At 39.8% G+C, this 12811-nt stretch overlaps 1 protein-coding gene across 6 annotated transcripts in view; it reads left to right on the top strand.

Annotated features, from left to right (window-relative positions):
- Positions 1 to 4055, top strand: part of ETV1 (ets variant 1) — a 67141-nt gene extending 63086 nt beyond the window's left edge. For all 6 annotated transcript variants that reach the window (XM_009894936.1, XM_009894939.1, XM_009894937.1 and 3 more), the window contains one exon: positions 2361 to 4055. In XM_009894936.1, the coding sequence (XP_009893238.1) occupies positions 2361 to 2582 (222 nt within the window). In that variant the 3' untranslated portion in view covers positions 2583 to 4055. The remainder of the gene's footprint in view (positions 1 to 2360) is intronic.
- The last annotated feature ends 8756 nt before the right edge of the window (positions 4056 to 12811 follow it).

The following is a 12811-nucleotide window of genomic DNA, read 5'->3' on the forward strand; positions in this document are numbered from 1 at the left end:
GCTTCCTGGCACCTGGGAAAGGCAAACAGCAGAGTACAGCATGAATAATGTTTTGCAGATCTAAATTAGCTTGCCCAGCACTTGGGTACTTTGGTAAGTGCAAGATAGAGGAGAAAAATGATACCTATTAACATACCAAATACTGTAATATTTTACCAATAGTGTTGTAATAATACCATTTTAAAGTGGAATTTAATATTTTATAATAGGCTGAATTATGAGAAATATTTTAAAATAATTTTTATATAACAGTCTGGTCTTGCTGATAGTACTCAACCTGTCCTTCTACTGTGACTTGCTGATTTACTTGTATTTTTTAAATGTTGTTATGTAGTACTATGTAGATTGACTGAGAAATCAATAGGAGAGACCTGTCTGCTGCATCTACAGAACTGGCAGGTGTGATCAAAGATGATAATGAACACATTGTGCTGCAAAACTCGTTCCATATCTTTTCACATTACTTTGTGACCTGTGGTGACTTAACATGTTTAAACCTGCCATTTGCCAATTCCATGAATGGAAACAATGCTCTCGGCTCAAGTTACTGGGCAACTATTCCAGTAGGTTTTGTGAAGTCTCAGTTTGGAGTTGCCTGTTAACAAGTTCTCTTGCTTTGATTGTGGGATTGTTGTAGTGCTCTCCTTTTTCACTCTCCAGGAGTCAACCTGGACAACAGTCTGGGCTGATGCTGGCTTAGGGTACTTCAGCAGCACAGCATCTCATCCGTTTTTGTGTGTCACATAACTGTGCGTTGAGTCTTTGTAAAGTGGACTGGACATTGGGTCCAGTCGGGGAGAAGGAGAAAAGCTTGATTTAGCTGGGTGGTGCTTCAGGCAGAGGAGGTCCTTCAGGCAGCTTTTTTTTTTTTTTGTGGTTACAGCTCAGCAGTGTAGGCGATTGTACCAGCACAGTTCAAAGGCAGCACAGAGGCAAGAACAAATAGCAAAGAGAGCGAAACAAGTTGAAAAGGTGGGGACGGGAATACCATAAGGCTGATAATGCTGCCCAACCCACACATCCATTTAATTTGGAAAGTTTACAAGTACTTCTGACAGCTAGCTAGTTACCTCTTCAACTACTACTTTATTATCTACAAGAATGTATTTAACACACATTTTAAAAGCTAGTTTGGATGCTTATTTTTCTGACATAGCAATGTTTGAGGTTTGCCCTGGGATCACCCTATCTGGCCAGTTAGTGAACGTTAAAAACTAATGGTGGTTGTAGCTTCGTGGCAGGTTTCTTTACTGCAAGGTTTGTATGCACATTTTTCCCTGTTTGCTTTAAGTTAAGCAATGGTGGCAGCTTAATGCAAATGCCCAGTTTATGAATGTAGCCTTCAGTCTCTCAAACTTGCTGACGTTAATTTGATGAAAAAAATTCTACTGCAGATATAACCTCTACCAAAGCTTTACATTATTTGTAGAATAAATACGCTGAAAATTTAAGGAGGTGCTTCAGACTATTTTGCACCCATAAGAATAGATTTAAGTTTACAACACTTCTGCCACCTTCATTCACTCACTTCCAATGCTGTGCTAGCTGGAGTTGTAAGAAGGAGACAATATGATCTTTATTTTAAAAAAAAAAGTTACTAAACTGTGAGCATGCAACATGGCTCATATTTTTAGTGTAATTCTTGAAATGAGGTGCTTGAAAAGACCCTATATTGACTTTTTAAAAAAAAATAAGACAATAATTCTGTATTGGTTTTATCATTCTTCGGCTTTTAGGAAGATAAAGCACAGACCTTTAGTGCTATTTCTGAATAAGGGAAAACTTTAGGATCTTTGGACAAATTGCCCCTCCATAAGCAAATCCAAATGTCCCAGCTTTGCATGAGCAATTGCTAAGTACATATTAGCCTACGTATTTGCTTACGCTGTCCCTGTGCAATCAGCGTGCACTATAACTAAGTGCTTTTGTACTTAAGTATGAATCAATCTGCGTAAAGTGAAATTCAGATCTCTAACATGCAACGTGATTCTTTTTTCCACTTCGTACACAGTGTTGGACTTAGTCATTTTGTTTTGCCACTGTAGTGACAACTTGTTTACATTTTCCAGTAAGAACAGTTCCATTTGTGGTTAAGTATAGGAAACGATCGCAAACAAAAGTTTGGAAGTAGAATACCTAGTCCATCTTCCAACAGGATATCACGTGTGGCAAAACCAAGAGCGTTCTGCAGTCTCCTTCTGCAGATCCCTGTTGTCTTTGCTAGGTCATTGCCTTACCAGTTCTGCTGCTGCGTTATTAATTGCATAACGAAGGTGAGTTCTTCACAAGACTGTTGAACTTGGAGTTGCAAAACCACAAGGCCTTACGCTGCACCTCTTTGTTCCTTCTGTTGTCCTAAGGTGGCTGGAGAAAGATACGTCTACAAGTTCGTTTGCGACCCTGAAGCGCTTTTCTCCATGGCTTTTCCAGACAACCAGCGCCCCTTACTGAAGACTGACATGGAGCGCCACATCAATGAGGAGGACACTGTACCTCTGTCCCACTTTGATGAGAGCATGGTCTACATGCAGGACGGTGGCTGCTGCAACACCCACCCCTATAATGAAGGCTATGTCTATTAACAACAGTGACAGTGAAGGGGGTGTTTTCCCCCTCCCTTAGGCTTCTCCTCTTTCACAAGACCCAGAGGAAAGCTGAATCGACTTCAGTTTGTTTTTTAAATAGTACACTAAAAGGGGCTTTTCCTGTTGCATTACTCCTATGGTCTGCCATGGACAGCGCACTTTATTTGAAAGGGGAGGGTTGGAACCTAAACGTTATTCTGTGTAACAGGAGGAAAAGGGTGGGTTTGCTTTTTACTTAAGTTTGGGAAGGGAACATACAGGTTTTAAGTACAAAAAAGCTATATCATGTCTGGTTTGTTTCATATCAGCATAAGGTATTGTACATTTTCTCTGGGTATCCATAGTACAGTTAATTCTCATTGTGCAAAATAACCACTTGATGATGATATCAGCCTTGCATGCCTAGGGCATTTTTTTCTTGCCATTCTTAGTTGTCTTTCTGCAGTTATAAAAGAGAAGCAAAGCGTATACCATAGCGTTTAATTTAGAAGCTTGCAGTGGCAGACCTTGCACCTTGCCTCTGAAAACAACCAGATACCTTGAGAGTTTTTCCTTTTTTTTTTCTTTTTTTTTTTTTTGTTTGGAGTATGGACTCAAAAACAAAAAAATCCTATTTAATGACAGAGTGGCCATTAGTACAGCGACCAAGCAGCAAAATCCCTGACTTCAGACTGCAAGCCGCATGCCATATCTGGTGCCGTGTTGCTATACATACATGGCCCGTGCTATGGTCTAGACCTTTCAAGATCCATCTGAGGGTAGTAATTACATGTGGTAGGCTTTCTGATGATCATGTCAGCATTAAATACAGGATCGTGATCAGGAGGGAGAAAACATTTTGTATCCTTCCATTTCCTTTGCTACATAAATAAGTTATTTAATCAATAGGAATTAACTGTACTAAGTCACATATCTAATTATGCTGTTTAGACACAGCAAGCACTCCTTGAGAAAAATATCCAATACACTAAATAGGTACTTTAGTAATTTTTAGACACGGTACCCATTAATACGCATTTAAACCTTTTACTGCTGTGTTATGTTGATAACATATATAAATACTAGATAATGCTAATGCTTCTGCTGCTGTCTTTTTCTGTAATATTCTCTTTGATGCTGAATTTACTATGACCATTTATAAGCAATGCTGTAACTACAGGTAGCATTTCAGGACAAAATAGATGACTTGAACCATTTATTGCTTAGAAAATAGCTTACGCCATAGCTGTGCTATAAGCAGCTTTTATGCGCATCCACAAATGACTAGTAAGCTTCAGCTTGCTAAGGAAAGCTCTGCAGAACCTTTTGTAATTTTCAGTGGAACAGAGACTTAGACGAACTGTCAAAGAATACCGTGAAGTCGCTGTATGACGTTGTAGTGCTGGCACTGATGTTACCAATCAACTTGTTTTGGACACTAAATGTAAATGTGATCAGATACGCTCAGAAGAGGGTTTTTTTGAGGGTTTTTTGTTGTTGTTGTTGTTACTTTTTCAAATCGTTTTATTTTTTGAGGGGAATAATCTTGAACACAAGCCACACATGCTATTCTGTATCTAAAAAGGGGAGGAAAAAAAAAAAGCCCTGACAAAACCCCCAAAGTTTTAAATATTTATGAGCATCTTTTCTGAAATATAATATTTCCTAGTTTGAAGGGAGGGAGATGGGGTAAGATCTGGATTTCTTTTTTTGCCCAGTGACATTTAAATAGGTGGTACATGGAGTACCTAATTTTCCTGTATTCCCAAAAAGCAGGAGGAAAATGAATGCGCAACCATAAAACAACAAGAATAATTTTCATCATAGTGGGTGGATTTCAAAGACAATCCTAGGTGGTGGGTTAATTTTCCATCCTCTGTCAATTAAGACACTAGTTAAGCTATGAATATTTTAATATGCATTTAATCAAAAGTAAAGAAGTAGTGGTCACTAGAAACCACAGGTACATAAAAGACATTTGGGCAGGTATTTAATTTACTCAGATCCATAAGACAACATATTCTATGGGATTGTATATATGCCTTAATATATCACCTAATTTCTGTCATCCGTAAGTCTCAATGGCACTTAAATTTTCAGTGATCAACCCAGAATCAGAAGTTGAAAATTGCAGAATTGGCAAAAGGGAAAGGGAAAAGGTTGAGTAAGATGGTTTTAAAAAAATGTGATTTCCATTGAAATAAGGTTCAAATGAAACATGCTTTGATGAAAAGTCCTTGGATTGGTTTTGGTTCTTTAATGTCAGCACGGAGCGCCTCTTGCCTGTGGCAGGATGTGGATATTTGGGAAAGGGGTTGGACAAAAAAGAAAAAAAAAAAAAAAAGGGAAAAAGAAAAAAAGAGGAAAAAATGCATCAAATGTGTAATATTTAAGAAGAAATATATATATATATGTATACGGTAGTGACTCACTGAACAAAACAAGCAATCAGACCAACATTACATGATCTCTCAGCAGAAGATATAAAAGTCTTTCACTGAACTGATTAACCCTTTTAAAAATGTACCTAAGAGGTTTATTTAAAGTCTGTTTTTATTCCACTTTTTTTTGTTTGGTTGGTTTGTTTTTTTTTTTGTTTGTTTGGGGTTTTCAGGTAGAATAATAAATCTGGCAGCTGATTTCTGCAAGATTGTTGTGTATTGGATTCCTAACCATTTGGACTGGAGAGGACCCTGCAGTAAGGTTCTTTTGGAAGAGAAGATGATGGTCTGTTCCTAGTGCCTAGAATAGCTTCCTGCAAAATGTAACCAAAAAAAAAAAAAAAGTGAGGCATATGTACAATTCGTATATGAGTTATAGCCAGGATTTGGGTTGCCAAAGCATCGTATTTCACTGACAAAAGGGAGGAGGGTGGTCTATGTAAATTTAGAGAAAGATTGATTCTAACTAAGGACACTTAACACATTTTCACAGGGCATTTTTAATACCCTACTGAATGTGAATGTGGGGTGTTTGGGGCTGGGTGAGGGTGCTGGGTTTTCGTTTCGTTGGTTGGGGTATTTTTTGGTTTTGTTTTTGAGCTGTATCACAACTGGAGAGAAAATGCAGGCTTCACCTCTGGTTGTAGGAGGAGCTGTAACGGAGTTAGCTTGTGAGTGTTTGCTTGTGCATCTTTTTGCTGCCCAGAGCAGCAGGCAGCCCAGGGTGGTGCTACTGTGAAGCAAATCCGGGAGGCATCGCTGCGACACCCATGTGCTGCGGTACGGCTGTCGGTGCTCAGGTTTCCCCTGCCGTGACAGTTCAGTTGTGCCGGTAGCTGAACGGAGGTGAAATTAGATAAGGACTTGGCAGATCCCCTCAGAATCCATTTGAGAGAGCTAAGATTACAGGTTTAGGGCAACACACAAATTTTGCTTTAGGTATATGACTATCCATAAGAGAGAGCCTAAGCCCTTCCTCTCCAAGGTCACACCAGTCTTAACTTTCCCACACACTGACTATGATGCAAATCTTAACGTTGCATTCTGTGAAAGCATGAGTTTCATATGCTTGTCAGACCAAATCTGTGTGCTTTACTTACAGTTGGCGGCTGTGGTAACTAGGGGACACTGGGATACAGGAACATTAAGGATTATTTTCTCCAGTAATTCCCTGCAAAGAGCCCTTTCCTCAGAATCTTTTCGTCTTTGGGATTTTCTGGTACCTGGGACTATTCCCCAGGGATTAGTGCTTAGAGTTTTACTGCCCTTGACTTCTGACTGGTTTGAGCTGCGAGTCCATCTTCACAGGACAATATCATCTAGTAAATACTTTTGCCTTGTTTGTGGTTTTTTGTTTGGTTGGTTTTTTAATAGCAGGAAATAGATCAATGTGTGCAAAAGGTATTATGAGGAAATCTGAATTGTTAATGGCTGTACTTTCTCCTCTGAAGAGCATTAGCTTCAGTTCACATACTGCAGGTAATAACAGCCATGAACAGCCCTATTTGGTGCTCACATTAACAGCACTGAGGACTTTTCCAAATAATCTCAAAGATGTTTGGGGAGTCTTAATTAATATGGTATCTTACACTTGTAAGAATCACCACTCTGAAATACCCAACTTGGATCTAGCTGTAAGAGCCTAGGAGATTAATTTCTCAGTTATCTCTGCTGGCTGGTTGGTTTTTTTTTTGTTGTGTGTTTTTGTTTTATGTTTGGTGTCTTTTGTTTGGTTTGGGGTTTTTTTTGTTTTTTGTTTTTTTTTTAACAAAGACTACTCTGCCGAGAAAGGAGGTAGCAGCTGGGAGCAGGTGCCTGTACTCCAGAAACTCCAGTTCAAAGTCCCCTGCCTTTTGCGAAGATACCGGGCTGAGAACTGGAGCATCTGCAATATGTAACTGAGCCGTGCCCTCCTTGTTCTCTCACGGTAAAAGGGAACCACAGTGCATCATCTTCTGTTGCTTCTGCCACAGGAGCGGTAATCTCTGGCAGAGCAGGGGAATGCAAAGCTGGGGGCAGTAGCATTTTAAAACTGCAAGGTTACCCAGAGGATGTCCATCAGATCCCTAAGAATCATAAATGCATCAGCAAAGCGCTGTGCCTTACCACCCAGCTTTCGTGACTGCGTAGGCAGGTGCAGTTAACTTCAGTCTTTTCCTTCAGGAGGTTGAACTACTGGTTTCCCCCTTGAAAGCCAGTTTAATTTCTGTGGGAAGGAAATATCTGTGCCATCTTTTTACGTAATAGTCTGAAAATGCCTATGAAGAGTCTCAGTGGCATTTTCCCAAAGAACTATTTCTGTGTGAAAGTGACACAGCAAACATCACCACAAGAAGGTGTAAATAAACTCCAAGAAGGTATCCATACATCATGTTCTCCAAAACTGTAGCTTTATTTACCCTAAAAATGTATCACGTCTTCAATACTGCTTCAGTATTTTCCTTATTATATACTTTAATTGGACTGACCTCACAAAATACCCAGCATACCCTGAAGTGTTTTGAGTATTTTTTGTTGTTTTGTTTTTTTTTTTTTTCTTAACGAACTTCCTGCTGTTAGAAGTTACAGGAAGGTATCCCTAAGGCAGAGTCACAATCAAGCATTTGGATCTGGTAAGCCATAGTTCTGTGTCTTTGCCCTTGCAGAGCTCTTTGGGCATTTCTGCCCATGTCCATGCTTTTTTGCTTTATGGTAGAGAATTAATTACAGTCATTCATTGGTGGGTTTCGGGGTTTTTTGGGGCATTGGGGGCTTGGGTTTTTTTTGTTAGTTTATAAGTAGCTATGATTTGTTTTGTTTCAAAAGATCCATCTCTGTGTATCTCTTTCCACGCTCCAGGTAACCAGGTGGATACTTGGGGCCCAAAACAGCATTTTTGCTGTGTACAGGCAATGGCAGTTCCTTGCTGCTGCCCTAAAAAGGAAAGAGTAGAGGAGATTTCACTGTTTTTTTACCCCTCCCCTCTGTGATAGGACCCAGCTGATTGATCTGAAGATATTTTAAACCAATTCTTCACTCACCCATGATATTTTAGTGAACAGTGTGTTCATTAGTTAGTACAGCGGCACTGTCTAGAAGCCCAGGTACAGAGTTGAGTGGTTTAGATGTACCTCAAAGGGCTCTCCATGGTGGCTTTCAGTGAAAGTCTTGCATGGGGGGTGGCATATGGCTACACAATCTAAATAGAGGCAGAAGGAGGTGTGTTTGCAGAGGTGCCAGGTCCTCAGAGATGAGATGTTTGCCGAAATACGCGGTTAAGGCTGCTGTGGAGCTGATTGGGGTGAGCCTGCCCTGGAAGACCTGGTGAGGAGCTCTGTGTGCATGTAGAAAGCCAGAGAGAGCGTGATCCCAGAATTGAGGCACAGAGATGGGAAAAAGTCTGTCAGGGGCAATCTGGCCCTACCAACTAGCTAATCCAGAGCTGATTAGAACAGGAAGGAGGAGGTTATATGACCAATACAGTAAATCACAGAGGTAATTATTTGAAAGACATGCTGCAGGAGAATCATAAGAAATGATGGAAAGTAATAAACTGTAAACAGCAGTGATTTTTTTAAGACCCCAGTGCTTATGGGAGTGCTTCAGGAAAAGGAAGAGAGAAAGTAAAACACAGAAAGGGACGATAATATTAGATGAGAACAACAGGAGTCAAATCATGAACTGCATTAGGGGACCTGGAAGATTGCAGTGTTTTAGATAAGGAAGGGACTAAGATAAGTAGAGAGTCAGTAAACTGAGATAAGAGCGAGAGAGAGAAGGTAATTGGAGGCAGTGCACTTTGTGGTCAGTGGGCCAAATGTGTTAGGCTAACAGAGCCGCACCAGGGATGCGTTTGGCCCCGGCGGTGTATCCCCAAGGACAGGAATATCAGAACTGACTTTGGAGTGATTGTTGATAATTTAGTAAAACCATCTGCACAGTGTTTGGTAGCTGTTAAAAGAGCAAACAAGATATGGGAATATGCAGAGAGTGTTCTGGGCTCTAAATGTAGTGACTTTATTGTCCCACTATATTAAAACAAAACAAAACAAAAAGAATACCTTACAGGATAATGCGGCAGATTGTGGTTTGGTGTAAATCAGCTTGGTTTCCTTGAAGTCAGCTAAGTAGCTTTATGCTAACAGAGTTTGTGGCCTGTGTTTAGTAATGAGTGCCTGTCTAGTGTGGTATATACACGGGACACTTTTACTTGTTACATTATTCAGAAAGACATACAAATGATCAAGACCTGGGACCTAGCATAAGACCAATAATAAAAGATGAAATTAAACAAAAATATATATCTTCTGAATTCTACTGATGTAGACAACTCATTCCGGTTTTGTATGAAGGTCTCTGCTGGATCTCCATACCTCCCTTCAGTCCTTACAATGATCTCCTGGGACCAATGCTGGCAGACTGCACATGCTGGAGTCCCTGCTACAAGTGACTCAGCGTTGGTCTCTGCAAAGGTGGCTGGGATTTGTAGGGTCAGGCTGCCTTCCCAGCTGCTCATGAAGTTCACGTGGACATTTATAAGTTTAAAGGGGTGCAACTAAGCTTCCAGCCATTCTCTGGCATAGCAAATTTCAGGTTGAGCCACAAAGGGTAGACTTGCAAAGAAAGGCTCTGTGAGCCCAGCTGTAAGAATTTAAGATATTTAAGGGCCTCCACAAAATCTTTCAAAAGCTGTCCAGCTGAACCAGGGCTTCTCTGCTTCCTGCAGGAATGAAATGTGGGAGCGACAAAATGAGTGAAGATCTGGATCTGCATCTACAGAGAAATAGAATGAAGAATACCTTTGTATTATTATTTTAGAGTTTCAGTGGGACACTGCAGGAGGGAGTTCACAGGAGTTGAAGCAGTCAAACGTTTCCTTGGAGCCCAGAATAGATGCCTACACCCAGAAAAGGACTGTTAGTTTGATGCAGCGCATGCATGTGTCTGCTTAGCATTCAAGCTTTCAGGAATTTGGGTTTTGGTGTTTAATTCTTCCTAATATGTAGGGGCATATTCTGCTCAGTAACAAGTCACCTTTTAGGCCCTCTACTGCTCTACTTTATAGCACGTAAAGTTTCTTTGTGAATCCAGCCTTAATGACTGAATCACGTAACCTTCTCTTGCCCTCTCACCAGTTCTGATCCCCACATCTAAGGTTACGGGAGACCTAGAAAGATACCGAGAGATGTCATAAGAATAAGCAAGGCTTACAAATGGCTTTTGTATTAGTAGAAACTTAAAAGGATTCACCTTGGGACAGATAGTGGAAAACGAATAAAATCCAGGTCTATAACATCATGAATTGGTTGGAAAAGAAGAATAGGGAATAAAATGTATTGAGTCTCATAAGAAATTATTGGGGGGACAATAGAAACCAAAACAACAGTTGAGGCACTTTGAGAACATTAAGGAAGTACTTTATCACACAGCACAATCATTAATTTGTGAAATTTATTGATATATGTTGTTTTGAGTGGCACAAGTCTTAAGAAAAAATTGCTTAGACAAATTCGTGGAAGAAATGGCCAACAGCAACTCTCAATAATGATGATGAAGTTGAACACTCCAAATCAGGAAGTCCCTTATACAGAGACTGTCAAAATTTCAGAGGACATGCCTTGGTCACCCTCTTCCCATACTCTTTCTAAACACTGGTGCTGGTCTATCCTGAGATGGATGGACCTTTGGCTACAGGTGACTTGGTATGTCTCCGAAGTTTGCTTCATTTGGAATGAAGGCACAAAGTTTTGGTGGTACAAAGTAGCATTCTGTATCATGCATTTTGTTTGGGTCCTGTGATTGAACTAAAAAGGATGTAACACAGCTGGCTTAAGTAGTTTGTGTCTTTCTAAACAAAATCTAAATTTGAACCTGGAATCCTTTGCCTCCAGGATTTGTTTTCCTTGCTAGCAAACACACCCTTTACAAAGAGCTATTGTCAACTTGCGCGTGGTTACTAAGCTGATGACATTGGGGTTGGAGTTATTTTTAAAGGGAGAAGAGAAACATTGCTGCATTTGTGTTTAACTGGGAACTGCATGTCTTTCAAAAAAGAAGAAACAAACAAAACAAAAAAAAACCCCAAGAAAAATATTTGACCAATTAGTGAGTAATATGCCCATTTATATCCCTGTCATTTAACACCTAACGTTTTCTCTCTGGGTGGCGTTTTTGCATATAGCAAGCTAAGGCTGTTTAGTGACATACAGGGTTGAAGCAGGACTCGGAAGTTACAACCCCTCAAAATAAGGAGAGAGAGAAAAACACAATAATGAATGTCTTTCCCTTCTCATATTGCCTCTAACTCTATCAATAACATATTCCATAATGTTTTAAGTTCCATCCTCAACAGATAACATTAAGCAGTACATATCCTAATTTCATCAGACTTGGACTCTTGCTCAAAACCTTAGGTGACTTCATGCATTTATATCAATTGTATCAACAGACCAGTGCATCTGACTCTTTGAAAGCAGGTGCGGATCCAAACAGAGATTTCTCCTGACAAGACGTTTTGGATTTTGATGGCATGGTTATGGCAAACACACAGTGAGAGACCCAAATCTCTCATATAAAATAACAGAAAAAGCTCTGGGAATACTGTGTATGTGGTGCCTTCAGTTAGCAATATTTTTGGAAGACAAAAGGCAGGTTTATTTGGCCGATTTGGGCATTACTTGGGGATGACCCTGTGCATGAACTGTAATGGGAAGCCAGTATTTCTGAAAATTTATATAAGAGGATCTAGCCAGAGAAGCGTGACCTGCTGACTCATTGTCCCAAAATGGTATCAGTCCAAAATATCATTGCAAGTGTGAGTTGAATTCTCGTACAAGCCCTAAATGGGACAGACAGCAGTTCCATACATTAGGAGGACAGAGTGTCACGTATAGCTGTATCCAGTAGAGAAGAGCAAAGAAAGAATCCTGAGACCACTAAGCATAAGAAAAGAAGATTATAGCTCTCAGTCTTGCTGCAAATTGGCAACCGCAAGCTGTGATTTTTAACTCATGAGCAGTAAAAATTAGCTTGGAGTGGCTTGCTAAGAAACCTTTAATTCTGGGGCATCAGATGAGTTCAGCTTCTGTTGGACTGCACGCCCAGGATCTTTCTATCTGGAGATGTAAGTAACTCAAGCCAATGAATATTTGCTCTATGTGAAGTGGTCTCAAATTTGCTAAGGAAAAGTCCACCTGTAATGTTCAACTGGATGTGTTAAAGAAAAAGTCATTACATTAAAAAACGCACCTTTCTATAATGATAAGATAAAAAAATGGGAATCAGTACATAGACAGCAACATTATTGCTAAAGAAAAGGATCCAGAGGGCCTTACATACATAGCAAAAAGGACAGCAAGAAAAGCAAGCTGGTCCAATGTTTAAGGTTTTTATTTTTTTTACAGGTATAGGCTAGCTTCCTTTTTGCATGACCCTGCTTTATGAGAGAAAAATAAGCTTCCCCTTAAAAATTCAATAGCTATCAAATTTCCTAATCGTTTTCTTTATTCTTGTTGCTGAAAGATGAAACTCAGATTTAAAGCTGAAGCCTGTAACCCACTCTTTACTGGATGCAGTTGTTGCTATGCCATAATTATAGAATACATCATGGACCAGTGTGATATAATGTTTTCATTGACATGGATGTGATGGAGACGTATTGCCATGCCCATGCTGCTTGTTATTTCCATGCTGTTTATTTGTGATGGTAAAAGTACCTTTTACAACTCCTCCCCCCAAAATAAAAAAGGCTTTTATAGCAACATTCCCAAGCATCTTTTATTTTCTCTGAGCCTCATATACTGAAAAAAAAAAAAAAGGAGAAAAAAC

Source organism: Charadrius vociferus, unplaced genomic scaffold (assembly GCF_000708025.1).
Source record: "Charadrius vociferus isolate BGI_N301 unplaced genomic scaffold, ASM70802v2 scaffold181, whole genome shotgun sequence".
NCBI classification, from domain to species: Eukaryota; Metazoa; Chordata; class Aves; order Charadriiformes; family Charadriidae; genus Charadrius; species Charadrius vociferus.